We start from the raw sequence: 18,738 nt of genomic DNA on the forward strand, positions 1-18,738 counted from the left end.
TAAATTTAAATTAACAGGATAACACCTATGATGCAGACATGGAACACGCAAACACACAAATTTAAAATTCTTATAAGATACGGAGACATGACATATATATATATAATATTTTTTAGATAANTAATAATTAATAATATATATTATTCTAAATTTATTTTAAGAATATATGTTAAAAATAAGGTTGGATACGTTGGTACGTGATGGTACTTAGGTGTGTCCAAGTGTGTACGACGAAAATTTTTTATTTTTTATTAAGACACAATTTAATACGAAAAACACGCAACGAGTGTTGTGTTCAAAATGTGACAAATATACAGACACGACAAATCAAAAAAATATTCGTATTTTATAGAATAAAACATATAAATAATTATATTTTTAACATATTTTTTAAAATAAAAACTTTTTTTAAGATTTATTTTATCTTTTTTTCAAAAAAAAAAATAATAAGAATCGAACTTCGTACCTACAAACTCTGATACCTATTAATTGAACATTTAATTCCGCAGGTTCAATTACAAATTCGATTTTCAAAAGCTGATATTATACTTAATTAATAACCTCAATCTCCTTGTTTACTTCTGTTCTTTTAATTTGCGGAAGAAGTGACATGTGCTTTCCATATTCAGTTGACGGAAATATGATCAACCAAAATATTATTATTAATACACTAAAATTAATTATTAATATATTTATATATAGTATTTGCTAAACAAACAAAATCAAACACAAGCTTCTTGGATAAACAAGATACATCCTCTCTAACAAATCTCTTTTCAAAATCAAACATTTATATTTAACTTTTCTTCAATAGTTAAAATCAATGCATACTAATATCAAATAAACTTTTTCACACTAAAAAAGTTCCAATAATATTTAAAAAACAAAAAAAAAAACTAAATCAAAACTCATCTTATTTAATATTTATTAATTATCGCTATAATTAATAAATATTAAATAAAATAAGCCTGAACTTTTTTTTTCTATAGTGTTATGGGGAAAAAATATATTAAAGATCTATGTGCAATTTAAGCGCTATAATCGCAATTAACAAAAATGAAAGATTCCTCCTGATGAGCATGGGGGAAGCATAGATGATTATGATTAAATAGTTTATAGTGAAATACTTAAGAGACAAAGTTTAGATGCTTCTCATGCACAAATCTCAAACCACAATAATTTAATACGCAGTACTACTTATTCACAAGAGATTAAGTTCCTGGAATCCTGGTATAACTATAAAACAATAAAAAATAATTATAAACTAATTCAAACCTTCATTAAATACAAAGCCAGGTTTTTATTTTTAATGAATATATGGTTGACATCCATTTTTGATAACTTGAGAAAATAAAATGAAATAATGAAATGTCAGGCCTGTATATATTCCTGGACCATACCAATCGCCGTTACCATTTATTTATTTATATTATGGGCATTAGGACTAAGACAGCACAAGTTACAAATGATTATTATTTATTTAATATATTAATAATTAATAATATATAGTATATGTATTACATTGCTTCCCATGAGATATTGTAGACTGTAAGATTTTGGACGCATTTTGTTTGACCTGAAAAAATAAAAATATTGCATCATCGTGTACTTAGTACTTACTACCTGCGTCTTTCTTTAATTTGTTTGGCCATGAGAAAATGAATGAATTTATTTATATATATATAATCTTTGTGTACTTAACTAATAAAAGAATTTTATATAAATAACCAATTATGTATAATTAAAAATAATTAATTTTTTATTTATTATTTAAAAAATTATTTAAATATAAAATATAATTAGATAATTATATAAAACTTAGATTACATATTTAAATTGATTTTTAAAAAAATTAGATACGATACTTTAATTTCTAACAAATTTTTATGTTTTAAAATTTTTCGAACAGTAGGACAATTTGGTTCATCCACTGTTTTTAATCGAATTTTTAATATGTATGAAACAAACAAATTTTTAACAAATTTTATTATAATAAGATAATTAGATAAAAATATCATTAAGAGTTTATTAAGAACAAAAATATTTAATTTTAAATTTGTTAAAAACCAATTTAAATACTGTCAAGTATCAAAATCAATATATACATGTATATATTCTCTTAGCTTTATTTTTCTTTATCTTTTAAAATATCTACTCCTCTTATGTATTTTCTCCACTTGTCATTAGGTTAACCTTATAATAATGTTTGGTTAAAGATAAGATTAGATGTCATTTTCTTATGTATAGGAGGATTAATTTAAGAGTAGTATTATTTTGTTGGTCTCAATGTAGGATTACTTAAGAGAGATTATTGAGACTAAAATTGAGGGTGGGTATTTGTGTACGTATAGTAGCCGTCGATGTTGAAAAGGTATTAAATACATTGTACAAAATCCCCAACAATAATAATTTAGAGCAGAAAGAAGGTAAAGGGCTCAGCCATTGTTGTACGTTGTGGACTTTTAGGACCCTATAATATAACTAGCTAGCTATATTCTTCCATAGAGTATTTAATAGAATAGATGTGACTATAGCCTTCATTAGGTGTTTCCTTCCTATGCGGCTATGTCAATTAATAAGGCCATTTCCCACTATGCCCACTCTCTAATAATTCTCAAGGAAAACTACAACTGAATCTTTTTGTAGTAACCAACTAACCATATTAGGGTTTTTGCCAAATCCCATCAAAATAGAAAACACTATTAGAAGTCTAGAACACACTCAACATCTTGAATTTTGTTCAGCAATAGGTACCTGAATTGATCTTTAGGAGGATTGAAATTTTTAATCAAGTTTAATTAAATTAGTCTAACATAATAAAAATTAATTATAGCTAGTATTATTCTAAATTTTATTATTTAATTTTATTAACTCTTATAATTTTACGAGTTTAAGTATGATATTAAGGTTTATAGCGAAAGATGCATATGCATAAGCATAAGTGCATAAGCGTAAGGTTCACGTGCGTGTTAAAAAGGGAATTTTTTTTATTCTCTTTGTTACTGTTTGCCACTACGAAAAATTTACAGGCCCTACATAAATGAGGCCCAAGTAGTCTTTGGGCTTGAGTTGAAAATGAAGTCAACCGAAGAATGGTTGACCAAACAAAATGATGGAATCAGGACAATTTAGGTTTGTTTAGTCGAGTGATCAACTTATTCGTCCACTTAAATAAGTATTGAGAATTTGAATCTTATTTTATACATACAATCTTATTTTATACGTACAGTAATTTATTAATTAGTGATAGAATTTAAATGAAGTTCAGATATATGACAGATTAATCTTTAATTTATTAGACTAAAAAATACTGTAAAATAAAAAAAATAGAATTAATATTTTATAGGTCAAGGCATTTCCTCCAAAATCAAATGAATTAATCTACCAATAAGAAAATGCAAAAATAAAATATACCTTATGAAAGACTATTTGTCAGCTAATCTAGTATGTTTTGGGTTAGAAACTGAAATAGCTTATAACCGTAAACATGATTTTAAGATTATAATAATATTAATAAATTGACTCTCATCATTAAATACTATTAAATAATATAATTATATATAAAAATAGAATCATAAATAATCATTTCTATTTAGTTACTTTGCCATATAAAGTACAAACAATCATTAAATTTCACATAAAGTACAAACAAATTAAAATAATAAGTTGTCCTAATAATCTCATTTTAGCTAAATTATCTAAGCTTAAATTAGACCCCAAGTTTGATTCATTACATTAATACAAATATTAAGTGATCAACATTTCTTTCTCACATTCTAAAAGTGTGTTCATTGGTCTCTTATCATTAATCTTCATTAAACAATTTTTTTAAATCAAGATTTTTAATTTGAATTAGTAGTTAGTTAAAATTTTTTCCCAAAAGAGGAAAACTTTAAATTTAAATCCAAAATATTCTCAATGTTACATAAAAATTTTAGAAAAAAAAATTTAAGAGTCAATATTGAACAACTGATATATATTACAGTCAACATTCAACATAAAAAAATTCAAAACTCTTAAAAATAAAAACATTCAAAATTCAAGTAAAGAAAATATTTAAAATTTATTTCAAACAAAAGTCTATTTTTAGCGGGCTTGAATTTCCTAATTTTAATTCAAGTAAAGTGCTATGTATATAAGAAAGAAAATTGATTTAAGTAGGGGTGAGTACGAATCGGTTTGGTTTGGGTTCATGGTAAAATTAGAATCGAAATGATCCAAATATAATTGGTTCAGTTTGGATTGGATTTGTGTTTTTTTGTATATATATCCGAACCAAACCAAATCGATTAGGAACAGATTGGTTCGGTTCAGGTAATTAGGTACCCAATGACTTTCAAATTCATAAAAAAAACTAAATTTTTATCTTAAAAATTTAACAAATATAATAAACATGTAACATCAATAGAAATAATCCAAACATATTAAATACCAAATACATTAAAAACTAAATTCATTAAAATCCAAACATATAATAATAAATAATCTTTGTCTAATGAAAAAGTCATATATATATATATAATTTTTTTTATTTAATTAATATATGATCGGGTTCGCGAGTTGGTTCGGATTCTGCACCCATAGAATCGATATCCGAACCAATTACTAACAAAGACCATCGGTTTAATTTGGATTAAACTCAATTACCCGTTAATTTTAAAACCAATTTAATTAATTCGATTCAAATTTATACAGATAATTGGGTATCTCCTACCCGTGCTCACCCTATTCATAAATAAGTATAAATCATAAGGAGGGACCGAGGGAGGCTTTATGAAAAAGAAGGGTGTGTATGGATGGATGGATATTGGGGTCCTATATGCCATGGATGGTTGATGAGTCAAGGAAGGGACATCAAAATAAAGCAAAGTTACGTAGCAAAGATTAACGCATACCAATGCTCTTCTTCGTAGGCACGGTTTAAACTTTAAAGCCATTATTATTAGAGCTTTTTCATCATCTTTCTATTTGCCCAACATCCTACTAGTGATTCTACTTTTTTCATTAAAAGGAGATAGAAAAAAAGAACCTAATTCAACTTTCTTTCCTCACAAACCCTATATATATAAATAACAAAATCTACATCTCTCTATCACCGTTTTTTCACTTTTCTTTTGATTATTAGCATATACATTCTTATAATACCTATTCTCCTTGCATGAAAATAAATATATCAAAATAGTTTTAATAGAAACTTTATTTTGTATATTTTTAGTTACAAGGAATGATGACCAATTCAAAAAATAGCTAGGTTTAACATTTTATTCTTTAACGATCAAATTAGGAGGCTCATCATTACTCAATGAGAATGATTTGCAAGACAAATTACCAATTACTAATGTAATAGTATGTGTTGTGTTTATTTTTTATTATTATATTAAGGTCAAAAAGTGAGTTTAACTTTCACTAATTTTAGAAAGCATGTTGGTCAAAGGAAGCAATTAGGACAAAATGATAGCAAGCAAAATCATATATATTCATATACCAATTATTTACCCAACAAAAAGTAGCCAAGCCTATATATAGGAACTGCTATAGGTTCTTCCCTCAATCAAAATCAAATCTACAATCCATGTAACTTATGTATAACTATACTTTTATTCTAATTTATCTAATTATATCACAATTAAATGAACAACAATATTATGTATCAATTGTCACTTATAAAATCCAACACCTTATTACAATTTTTTTTTTCCCCTGGGACCAACGAATCAAAATGCAACCCGACCCGAACTGGCCCAAAAGAAAATAGTCTGATCCAAATTAATCAACCTATTTATTACAATCTATTAAATCTAGAAATTGATTATATATCACCTTTTTATAAAATTGAAGTTAAACAATTTCATTCCCTTTTAGTCCTTTTTTTTTTTTATACCAGTTGCACTGTCACTTTTTCTTGCAGTAAAATTAGGCTGAAAATTTTCCATATAAATATAACTTTGGTGTAATACCTTAAAACACAGAATTTATGGGTCAAAATTCCATCTTTGTAAATTACATCAAATTTAACCTCGTTTTAAAATTAATTTGTGGCAATATTAAAGTTAAAGAATTTCATTCTTTTTTCGTCTTTTTTTATTTTACCGCGTTGGTAAATACAAATAGTGACTGGTGTTTCAATCTTAAAAAAAAATATTATTATAAACAAATTAAACCCCTGGATATAAGATAATTTGATATCTTCATTTCCCAGGTTTTAAAAATGGTTGACTACTATATCATTAATTTGATGTTGCAGCACCATCTCATTTGATGAAACCAATTATGAAGTTCTTATTATTAGTTATTAAAGAAGCGAACATATTTGATAACAAAAAGATATGAGTCAAAATTACTAAAATTTGTTACTTTTGACTTTACTTAATATATTCTATAATAATTAAATATTAAATAAAATAAATTTAAACGGAACTAGGGTTCATGACTAGGCCTGCCATAATATCTTACACTCATAAATGTTCCAATGCTGTTATTTATGAAAAAAGTAAACAGATAATAAAAATTTTTAATTTTTATTTATTCCTAATAACATGCTTTTAGCTAGCTTTTACCATTCTCTTCTGCATTGCACGTAAGTTTTATGAATAAAGAAATATCAGAGGGAAACAGGAAACTCACCTTTTTATTAATAAAAGTTTGGTGCAGGGAAATAAATTACAGATTCAATTATAGGAATGAGAAATTATTATATGTTAATTGGATTATATACAACCGTACCGTTCATTTTGATATATGGTACTTAAAAAGTTATATTTTTAAATAAAAAATAAATAATTATAAATATATATTTTTTATTTTTCACTTTGTATATTCTAATATGATAAGTGAAAGACTAATTTCTATTAAACTAAAATTTAAATTCTTAAAATATTTATGTAAGTAAACCAGTAAACTAACTATTTGATTATTACTAGCTAGTTAAATAATTGTAAAGTAAAAATTCAGGTACAGTCTACTTCACGTTAAGTTGATAACTAAAAGTTATTAGATGAAAATTTAATCAAATTTTTAGGTGAAGTCGACTTCACTTAAGTTTCACCTAATTGTAAATATTTTAAGAACATATATTTTTATTTTTCATTTTGTATATTCTAATATGATAAGTCAAAAACTAATTTTTATTAAAGTAAAATTTAAATTCTTAATATTTATGTAAGTAAATTAGTAAACTAACTATTTGATTAACAAATTACTAGCTAGTTAAATAATTATAAGATAAAAATTTATGTGTAGTCAATTTTACATAAAGTTGATAACTGAAAGCTGTTAGATAAAAATTTAGTTAAATTAGTCTGGCTTTCAATTATCAATTTCACGTGAAGTCGACTGTACCTGATTTTTACTTAATTGTAAATATTTTAAGAACATATGTAAATTATTTTGTTTAAAAAAATTTTTGAAGTTAAAAAATGAAAAATAAATAATGAATAAGAAGATTTTTTGTCCCTGAAGCAAGCAGATCCTAATCCTAATATAGGAATAGGAGTAGTGCTAGATAGAGAAGAACCTGCTGAAAGTTGATTGTGCCTTGAGGTCAATGATCATGACGTAATGTCTTAATGCAAAATGCTGTTAGCAGCGGTATTTGTGCATATAAACTTTACAACATATATTCAGAGAGAACCATATATATACATGTATGGTAGTAAAATAAAGTGGGAGAGAGAATATTATTATACAAGTTTAATTAGTAGTACTAATTCGTTTGATTTTTCAGTCAAAGGAATTACTCTATAGCACACACAAAATCAATACTAGTAATTAATTAATTTAGGTCACAAAAATTCAATTCATGCATTTACTCTATACTAATGCTTTTTCTTCCTTTACGACACTAAAATGAGAAATGATTACTATTACTGAACTAATTAATTAATTGAAATTAACAAAGTGTGATTATTGGGTGTGCCCCTTTGACTAGATTTTTCCATTTATACACAGGTAATTCTTGTAGTTTTATATGTCAAGAAACACACACATATATATAATGTTGTGTAAACTTGATAGTGACACATACTGAATTATTGAAGGGTAGACATAGATTATATATTATTCATACATTGATGATAATCGATGGAATATATTTGGAGTATTATATAGATATAAGAAAGCTAAGCATCCCTTATTTAGATTGTCAATGACACCATCTATATATATGTGCATTCTAAAACCATAATATAAGATATTAACTTTTGATATACTATCACAACCCACCAGTAGATTTTTCCTTTTTCCGTTAATGTTCCACATATATCTAATTTTCCTTATTTGGGTAAGCTAAATTGCTTTCGTATGCAAAAGTTTAAGTTATAACAAGCTAAGCCTTATTAGCTTGTATCATCTCCGATCCATAGGCCTAGATTAAATTATTCCGAAGCTCTAAAATGATTAACTTCTCCATGAAATCAATTAATTGTAGAATTTAGCTAGAAAATTAATTATTTTTTAATTAATATCGGCCATTCTTTTTCTTAAATTATTATTTTATTCTAAGTTTTAAATTCTAAATATTATAAAATGATTAAATTAAAAAGTTAATTAAAATAAAAAAGGTTTAACTATTCTGTTGGTCCTTATAATTTTGCGAAATTTTTAATTAGGTTTTTATACTTTTTTTCCTTTTAATTGGGTCTCTGCACCAATTTTTTTTTCAATTAGGTTTCTGTTGATAGTAATTAGGTTAATTTTATAGAGACCCAACTAAAAAAAAATTTCGTACAGGGACTAAAATAAAAGAGAAAAAAATATAGGAGCCCAATTAAAAAAAATGGTGCAAAGACTCAATTAAAAGAAGAAAAAATACAAGGATCTAATTAAAAATTTTGTGAAACTATAAGGATTAATAGAGTAATTAAAGTAATAAAAAATTAACTAATAATAATACTAGCTAACTAATTAAAAATTATTTTTTTATATACAATTTCATCATATCTTTCTTTTGACCTCGTTTTTTTTGTAAAAAGAAAATTCTTGTAGTCAACCTTAAATATGTTTTTTAAAATTTATATTTTGTTTCCTTATGTTGTGTCTACGGGTATATATTTGTGAGTGTTCGAGAGTAAATGGAATATTTGTACTGCTACATACCAATGTCTCTTTGATGACGAGACCAATTTGTTCAAAGACAAATCTACCCATCCATTGTTCTTTTAATCCATTATGTACAAGTAAAATAGGGTGGGGTAAATGTGACTTTTCACGATGTACTAAATTTGGATAGCCATACATATCTTTAACAACTCACACAAATATATACCTTTTGAATTTCATGGTTTGATTATAAAAAAGAAGATGACAAGAACGTGATGGATGGGTCCAAAAATTGTTGCTAAGAAGAATGCATGATGTGATTTGCAAAGGAATTAGGGTTTCATGATAACCACAATGAGTGGTTTATAATTGGGGCTGTTTGTTAACAAAACAAAACAAATCCGTAAGATGTTGAAAATTGTGTGCAATCATGTGACTGTAAATTCCACAATTATTATTATTATTATTAAAAAAAAAAAGAATTTCAGGGGCAAAAAAGAAGCAGCATGAGAGCCCTAGGTTTCAGTCAAGTTAAAGAGGGTTATTGTTGTGTGTGTACGTGTATGAAGTTAGAAAGTTAACTACTATGGGTTTCAGAGAGACAATGCACACGTTAAAGTTTTTATAGGAAAAATGTGTTGCTTTTCCTCCAATTTTTAATCAAAAGAAATCATACAAGGGGTAGGAAAAAGAGAGTATTTGCGAAAAGGAATAAAAGTTCCAAACTTATTTACTTTTTTTCTTCTTCTTTTTCTCCTTTTTTCCTTATCTTATTTTTCCATTCCCTTTTCATTATTTTACTAACACAACAATTATAATACCGTACTAAGATATTATATCTATTTATTTATTGTTAAATAGGATATAATATAAATTAAATTTTTAATAATTATTTAGTAATTCTTTCCGAATCAATTACAATAAAAAATAATAATTAACTAGTATTAATTACAAAATAAAAAAAATATGAGTTACGTAATATTTGGATGTATATCCAAACAAAATATAATGATAATATTATATAAGCAGTCCAATCCAGTTTAACTATTTCTATAACTTAAACCTATGTCCTTAAAATTATAGTGTTACAAAAGTCTCCTTAAAAATGATAATAGTAGTATTTATAAAGGTAAAAATTTAGGTATAATCAATTTATAAAGTTGATAGTTAAGAATTGTTAAATAATTTAATTAATTTAATTAAATTTTTTTATTTAAAAAAATTTTTAATTATCAATTTTACGTGAAGTTAGTGTAATGCGTTTGTAATTGCTTTGTAAGGGTATAATAGGGTAGCCCAAAAAAAAAAGAAAGAATTGAACAAGTTTGTGTCTCTTTAATTCATCGATCCCCACCACCACCCTCACCCTCCACCCTTTGTTTCCTTCTCTCCTCTCCTCTCATCTCATCTCAAGTGTCATTTTCTCACACATACTTCACTTCTCTCTCTCTCTCTCTCTCTCAAAATCCCCCTTCTTCATCTTCTTCGTGTTCTTGTTCTTGTTGCTGTTGTTGATCGAGATAGAGATGGAGTTGTTTCCAGCACAACCAGACTTGTCCTTGCAAATCAGCCCTCCAACAGGGAACGGCACCGCCAAACAACAAGAAGTTGATTTGGGGTTCTGGAAGAGAGCCTTGGACTCTTCTAGAACCTCCTTTTCTTCTTCTTCTTCTCCTTCTCCTTCTTCTTCTCTCCCCAAACCCACATCATACTTCGACCTCTCCCTCTCCAACCCAAGGCCTTCTCCCTCATCACACTACTTCAATAACACCGCCACAACCACCCCCACGAATAATCATAATCTCTTATTTCAATCACTGCAGTACTACCACCACCACCATCCACTGTTACAGCCGCAGCCACAGTCGCAGCCGCACACCCTCAGCCAGGAGCTCGGCTTTCTCAGACCAATTAGAGGGATCCCGGTGTACCAGAACCCACCTTCTTTGCCATTCCCGCAGCACCACCATCACCACCATCATCTTCTAGAACCTTCATCTCCTCCCACCACCGCCAACGCCGGCGCTTCCACTCATCACTTTCAGTCCCAGGCTTTGATGCGGTCGAGATTCTTGTCGCGATTCCCCGCCAAACGGAGCATGAGAGCTCCAAGGATGCGCTGGACTACCACTCTCCATGCTCGCTTTGTTCATGCCGTTGAACTCTTAGGTGGCCATGAAAGTATGCTTCTTCTAATTCCCCCCTTCTTCTCGAACCTTCCTTCCTTCCTTCCTTTATTAATTGATTTTGTTGATGATTAATTAGGGGCTACACCAAAATCAGTTCTTGAACTAATGGATGTCAAGGATCTCACTCTAGCACATGTTAAGTCACATTTACAGGTATAATAATATAATAATAATAATAATAATAATAAAAATCTCATCATATGTGTGATTTTCTTAATTAATTATCAAATTGATTTGATTGCATATATGAACATAAGTTTATTATAGGAAGCAGTTAAATAAAATACACACACTCCAAATTCCAATGTTTTCCTCAGAGAGACTATCACACATCCTTAGCAATTCTTCTTTTTTTTCCTATTAGATCTGCTATTATGCTCCCCTCTGCTTCCGCAACCTCATTAACACACCCTTTTTTCCTTTCATTATTATTCAACCCACCAACCAGCCCCAATTTCAAACAAACACTTCTTTCTCTTCTTCCCACCCTTCAATTTCACTATATATAAATAAATTGTTATTTTAAAATGAAAAAGGTAAGGCTGAGTAGTATGTATAGTACAGAGTGAAGAAAACGAAAAAAGAATAATTAAAAAATGATGTGAGCAAGGAAGGGGTATACGTAGTACCAAAACACCATCATTTCTCAATGATCCGTTCCTCAGAAATGGGTTTGTCTTTGTTGTGTTATGTTAGTTACCACATGGCCACAACTCTTTTAACCATGGTTAGTCACATGCTCCCATGCATGTGCACATTTTACCGTAAAAGCCATAAATGCTTCTGTGTTATACTATACAATTTCGACAGTACACACTGCATCTCAATTTAATACTTACAAGTTTCAACTTATTTTTATTAATTAATTAAGCTTCCTTACTTACTTATTACTATTACTTACGGATAATAATATGCTTAATTTAATTAATTAGATATAATGGTATTATTATTATTGTGTCTAATAATGTTGTTGCATGATGCACAAATTTTAATGCAGATGTACCGGACGGTGAAAACTACAGATAGAGCAGCGGCTTCTTCAGGTTAGTGCATAGTTTTTAATTAATTTACATTTTTTTGTCTATTCTTGTTGGAAGATATATAACAATTAAGCAAACAATTAATTATTGTTGGTTCCGTTCTTTTTCTCTAATGTACTTTTTTATTTTCTGTTCTAAACATGAATTAGGGCAATCTGATGTATACGATAATAGATCATCGGGTGATACATCTGAAGACATAATGTTTGACATAAACTCACCATCAACAAGGAGGTCTGATCTATCCGTTAAGCAGGGAAGAACAGATAATAATAACAATAACAATCATCTTAATCAAGATAAAGAATATCGTGGCCTTTGGAGTAACTCTTCCAGGTAATAATAATACATCTAATTAATATACCTTATAGTAGTAGCTACTAGCTAATTGTATATGAACATGTGCATCATTTTTTTTTCTTAGTGCATGCAAAATAATAATTCAAAAATAAATTTAATTAAATTTCTTCTTATTTTTTGTTACTTTGAATCATGTTGTTTAATTTGCAAGATATTGAAAAACACACATACATGAATATACAACTATATTAATTATATATTAAAATATAAAATACATATTTATATACAAATATATAATGATTTATTTTAGTGTGGAGATTGCATTTTTTTTTTGTATATAACATGTGTTTGGTACCAAGTGCAAGTAAGAAAATCGGAACTTTTCATAACAATTTGGTGAAAATTCGCTTTCCTTCTATAAGACAGACGCATTTGTATGAAACTATATATGCATGCAGTGCGTTACATAGGTCTCCAACCATATATAACTACATATAGTGAAAAATGTTTATTTCAATGATCTTCATATTTATTTCCTTAGCTAGTGGGAATTTTATCTTTTTTTAAATAATTATTATCAAGTTGCATTGCCAAGTATCATTTTACTTACTGGTTAACTTTTCTGTTTTTGAATTTAGTCTACTTAGATTTCATTCTATATGTTAGCCCGTTAATGTTGCAAAAAGAAAAAGTAACAATAATATAATAATCGGAGCAATTTATGTATGTCTTATTCCTAATAGCATTTCTCTCTCTCTTTCACTTTTTCTTTCTTTCTACTTCCTTAATAACCTCACGTACAAAAAAAAAAAAGGAAACACATTTAGGCACACAAAAAAATTGATCACAAAGAGAATAAATCATTTCAAATTTTGCTTTTAATTTGTCCTGTCTGTCCAAAGACCATGAGCATCCAAATTACATGATGGGGTAATAATATACTTTCTTCTATAGTGGGTAAAAAGTAAGTTTAAAAAAAAAAGGAATTTAATATATGCTATATGCCAAAATCCACCTTAAAAATAGAAATATATATACACATTCACATACATATTAGAAAATTTTCAAGTGTACCGTCATATGATATATCAGTAATTTTTAACCGTTGATCTTAATTATAAAAAAATATATATTTTTTATAATTAAGATTAACGGTTAAAAATCACTGATACACTGGTATGACGATCCACTTGAAAACCTTCCATACATATATATCTCTTTCCTTAGGATTTTGTGGGGCTATATTTTCATGGGCCCCTTAGAATTGGGAAACTTAGTCTCAAAGCTAAGCCCTCCCATAATTAGAAATCTTGGTGGCAAAGCCAATATACCCTTTGAAACTTGCTTCAATATGTGATGATTAAAAATGTATATAGTAAGATAAGTTATTACTACATAGTCATGGGGGCAATGCACTATCACATGGGGATGGATGGTTTCAGCTTCAACCACTTTATCTTGAATCAAAAGAATAAGTAAAAGGGAATAAGGCTATAAATAAGACATAGTAAAAGATGGCTTTTCTTTCTCTTTTTCTCAATTTTTGCTCCCTTTTTTTTTCTTTCTTTCTTTCTTGTGCATGGCTTTGAAGTAATGGGGGAAATATTCTTTTGATTTTTGTGTGTAACAGGGAAGCTTGGTTGCATGGGAAGCCAAAGCTTGATTCTGTTGGGAACAACGTGCATTCCCTTGAGGTATGTAATAATAAAAATCTTACTCAATAGGCCCTTTTCATATAACCAAATAAAGCTTTATTTGGAAATGCATGAAAGGGAGTTGAGAGAGGAAAAGGCAATAACGTTTGATCTTTTTACATTCATCATCATCTTATTGCCATGCACATTTTTTTTTATTTTAATATAAAGGAAAAAAATAAATTAAAAAAGCCTTTGCATAAAGCTGCTTTGTCCTTCACAAATTCAAATGGGGGTATTATAGACCAGTCCTTTTCACATTTACTAGTTACTATGTGGTTAAAAACCAAAGATTATTTGTGCTGTAAAAGAAGCAACCTTACCCCTCTAGTTTAATATTTATTTAATTTCTTATTGATTATTATTGATGACCGTATTATTAAAAAGAACCCCTAGCTAGAACCCTAAACCTATTAACAACATTTTGAATTATCAGGTTATAGCTGATGGGTCAAATATATATTATTATAATAATAATAATAATATAGTATTATTAGTATGTGTGAATGCTAATGTAGCTATGGAGAAAAATAATTGGAAGCTATATCACATGAACATTGCAAATTCTAGCAGGCTTTTAGGTGTAGTGATATAAATATTCTGTAATTATTCTCTAGTCAAAATGTCCTTTAATTTGATTCCCAAAACCTTTCCAAATAAATATCTCTTGTTTAATTTTGTGCTGCTTTCAACTATACTGTAACGTTATATTTAATTTTTTTTAAATTTTTTCAGTTATTATAAATATTTTAGTTGATGATTTTAATTAATATTATATATTTTTTATAATTAAAATTCACGATTAAAATTATTAAAATATGATATTACTAGAATATTTGAAATTCTTTATCATATACATAAATTAAAGTAGCTAGAAATTTTTATTCCTAATATTTTTTTAATTTAATTTGTTTGTTTGTTTTCAGAAGGAAATGGATCCAAAGTGTGTAAGCTATGAGAGAATATCAGATGGAAGCTCATCTTCAAACGTGTCAGCATCAACAAGCCCCAAGAAACCTAATTTGGATTTGGAATTCACATTGGGACAACCACTTTGAGATATTATTAATTATTATTATTATTATTATAATTATTCTGATTTTCTGAATATATAATAATAATTTTTATTAATTAATTCATCTTTGAATGAAATCATCATCACTATAATGAAATGTTTTCTAGTGAAAATGAAAGACCTAGCTAGAGAGAGAGAGAGAGAATTAGAGGAACCTGCTCTTCAGAATATCAGAGAAAGAGAAAGCCATAAAAGAAAACAAAAAAGAAAAAAAAAAGCAAAAAAAAAAGGGTGATGAGCTTAAAGAAACACAAGGAGACAAGAAAGACAGAAAGCAAGAAAAGAGAGAGAAAGAGAGGGTAGGGGGAAAAAGCAAACCCTTCCTATCACACCTCTTTGTGTATGTTAGATCCAAATCAAAAACATTATATTATATTTTTCTTTGGTAAATATATGGAAATTAAAATCTAATTGATTTGTATTTCTTTTCTTTTTTTTTTTTTCAATCTGAGAGTAAATTACATAAAAAGGAGTAGGGTGAGCTTTTAGTTATGTTGTTTAAAGTGTATGAAGAAATGTATCCTTGGTAATTGTAATTGAAGCACTTTACATTTATGAAATTAATTAATTAATATTATTTTGGTATTTCATTCTATACCAAATAAGCTAAGCTGGGTTTCCTAATTAATCATATAGCTATATTATTCAATCCTTGGAATAGTCACACGCTTTACGCTTTAGGACTAAAAAGAGACTAAAGGCTTGAGAATATATATATATATATATATATAGTTAGGAAAAGACTCAAATTTTTTAATAAAGTCACAAAAAGAATACGAACACTTAGTTAGTCATGATATATTAGTAGCGTTCCCTCATAAAAAATATTTGGGAATTAGAAAAAATATTAGTCAAAAACAATAAAATTTATCTTATTTAATATTTATTAATTATGGTTAAAATTAATAAATAATTAATAAGACAAAATTTAGCTATTTAGCAGCGGTTGAATAAAATCGTTGCTAAATAACCATCGCTATCTGCCAATTTTCTTGTAGTGAAGTAATTAAAATCAAATTAGGACGACTACTACTATACCTAAATAGTCATTTTCTCACATAGGAAGGAAACAAATTAAAACTCCCATTTCATCAATTTATTTTCTTCTTGCCGAAATAACTTAATGCGATTGTATATGGAATTGGTACATTTAACAATATACGGCATATTCAATTCAATTTGTTACACATGAAGATAAAATCACGATCGACATTGTAATCACTTGAAGCATATATATACATACACGTACGTATTAATAACCTTTGCCAAATTTTGTAGTTATAGCTTTTCAAAAGGATTATTAGTGTATATAATGCACAATAATAATTAAATGAAATGGCACATTTATAATTCGTATAATTGTCACGGCAAGGAAACTTCTTGAAGTTGTTAAAATAAATAATTTTATTATTTCAGATCATTTATATTAAATCATAAAAAATATATATCATAATATAAAAATATACTTATGCTCATAAGAGTAATGGAAAGAATTTGATTTGTTTTATATTTTTCAATCAAAATCTTTTATATTTTGAATAAGGCTGAATCACAATTTTTTTTATAAAAAAAGAGCTACAAAAATAATTTTGATATGTTGGAGACCAAAATCCTAAACTTATTATTTATATTTGAGTATGACACCCATTAAACTCGAAAATCTAAATAAAAATAGTATCTAAAAGCTACATTTAAATTAATTCAATGGAACAAAAGATGACTCATGAGCAACGGTTAGTATTTGATGAGATACTCAATGCTGTTATTATAGACTTTGGTGGTTTTTACTTCTTTTATGGGCATGATGGGTGTGATAAGACATTTAATGGAATTGCATTTTTACTCCTACCTGGTGCCAGAACGTCTCATTACAGGTTTTTAATACCTATTACAATTACTGATGAATCTACTTGCAACATCAAGTATAGCAGTTTGAAGGCTGAGCTGCTCATTCAAAGTAGCTTAATAATTTGGGATAAAACTCCAATACTCAATAAAATGTGCTTTGAAGCACTTGATCAGATGCTCAAGGATTTTATGTTAGTTACCGATCAACATAAGACATATCAACCATTTAGTGGTAAAGTTGTTGTTCTAGGAGGTGATTTTAGACAGATCCTTTCAATGATTCCGAAAGGGAGTAAACACAATATATTATAATCAGCTATTAACTCATTCCATATGTGGTCGTTCTATAAGGTTTTGAAGCTGCAAACGAACATGAGGCTTCTAATGTCCTCTTCAGATCAACATGAAGGTAAAATGAAGAGATTTGTTAATTGGATATTTGATGTTGGAAATGAAAATATTAGTTCTGTTGTTGGTGATGAGTCACAAGTTGAAATTTCAGATGATTACAATTACTGATGATCCTCTCTCTCATTTAGTAGACTTTGCATATCCAAATTTGTTGCAAAATATGTCATATTATAGGTATTTTTGGAGTAGAGTAATTCTTGCACCCACGCTTGAGAGTGTCGAAAAGGTAAATGATGACTTGACAATCTTTCCATGAATGGAAAAGGAATATCCAAGTTCTGACACAACATATCAAGCTGATGAGAATGAAGATGTACAATAAGAGTGGTTCACACTAGAATTCCTAAATGACATCAAATGTTCGAGACTACCTAATTACAAGTTGACTTTGAAGGCAAGAGTCGCTGTAATACTGCTGCGAAACATAGACCAGACTTCAGGTTTACGCAATGGGATAAGGTTAATAATTAACGAACTTGGAAACAACGTAATTGGAGTGATGGTAGTGACCTGTAGAAATATTTGAGACAAAATTTACATTTTAAGAATGAACTTGATCTCTTCATATTCAGGATTGCCATTTAATTTTCAACAGAGACAATTTTCATTAACAGTATGCTTTGCAATGACCATTAACAAGAGTCAGGGTCAAACATTATCACATGTAGGATTTTACTTACCAAAATTAGTGTTCACTCATGGACAATTTTATGTTGCTTTGTCAAGATAGAGTTAAGAGTCGCAGTGGCCTCAAAGTTCTAATTCTGGACGATCCAAAGTCATCAACAACAAATGTCGTGTTTAAAGAAGTTTTTAATAATATTTAGGTGAGAAAAATATTATTTTCATTTTAATAACATGTTATGATTTATACTTTTGGACAAATATTTACTGTAGATATAACTAATTTATATAATTTTGCTTTCAGATTTGAGATGAAATGCTTAATAGAAAGTACAACATCATATGCCAATTGCTTTTCTAATGATGTTAGTAAGATACTAGGTTGTCAATAAATTTTTATTAGTCTTTTGATATAAAGTTTAGTATAAAATTGACATGTTACTATTACAGTTATATATATTCTTATTTTTTCATGTCTCCTTCCTTATGATTCAAGAATATTATACTTCAAACTGTTCCAT

At 27.8% G+C, this 18,738-nt stretch overlaps 2 protein-coding genes across 2 annotated transcripts; both read left to right on the plus strand.

Annotated features, from left to right (window-relative positions):
- The first annotated feature begins 10,360 nt into the window (after nucleotides 1–10,360).
- LOC107487169 (probable transcription factor KAN2) lies at nucleotides 10,361–15,758 on the plus strand. The gene is made up of 6 exons (XM_016107771.3): nucleotides 10,361–11,217; nucleotides 11,302–11,378; nucleotides 12,223–12,268; nucleotides 12,415–12,601; nucleotides 14,196–14,259; nucleotides 15,186–15,758. Exons 1-6 carry the CDS (start codon nucleotides 10,563–10,565, stop codon nucleotides 15,315–15,317), a joined length of 1,161 nt encoding a protein of 386 aa, XP_015963257.1. The 5' UTR covers nucleotides 10,361–10,562; the 3' UTR covers nucleotides 15,318–15,758.
- Nucleotides 15,759–17,050: 1,292 nt separating this feature from the next.
- LOC127747797 (uncharacterized) lies at nucleotides 17,051–17,701 on the plus strand. Its single transcript, XM_052262470.1, has 2 exons — nucleotides 17,051–17,419; nucleotides 17,534–17,701. Exons 1-2 carry the CDS (start codon nucleotides 17,051–17,053, stop codon nucleotides 17,699–17,701), a joined length of 537 nt encoding a protein of 178 aa, XP_052118430.1.
- The last annotated feature ends 1,037 nt before the right edge of the window (nucleotides 17,702–18,738 follow it).

The sequence above is a fragment of the Arachis duranensis genome, chromosome 5 (genome assembly GCF_000817695.3).
Source record: "Arachis duranensis cultivar V14167 chromosome 5, aradu.V14167.gnm2.J7QH, whole genome shotgun sequence".
NCBI classification, from domain to species: Eukaryota; Viridiplantae; Streptophyta; class Magnoliopsida; order Fabales; family Fabaceae; genus Arachis; species Arachis duranensis.

What these genes read in the sequence shown, in the direction of transcription:
- LOC127747797 (XM_052262470.1), top strand. Translation starts at nt 17,051, where the DNA reads ATGACTCATGAGCAACGGTTAGTATTTGATGAGATACTCAATGCTGTT. An exon ending in ATCAACCATTTAGTGGTAAA is followed by an intron (nt 17,420 to 17,533) that starts GTTGTTGTTCTA and finishes TCGTTCTATAAG; the next exon opens with GTTTTGAAGCTGCAAACGAA.
- LOC107487169 (XM_016107771.3), top strand. Translation starts at nt 10,563, where the DNA reads ATGGAGTTGTTTCCAGCACAACCAGACTTGTCCTTGCAAATCAGCCCT. An exon ending in ACTCTTAGGTGGCCATGAAA is followed by an intron (nt 11,218 to 11,301) that starts GTATGCTTCTTC and finishes ATGATTAATTAG; the next exon opens with GGGCTACACCAAAATCAGTT. An exon ending in ACAACGTGCATTCCCTTGAG is followed by an intron (nt 14,260 to 15,185) that starts GTATGTAATAAT and finishes GTTTGTTTTCAG; the next exon opens with AAGGAAATGGATCCAAAGTG.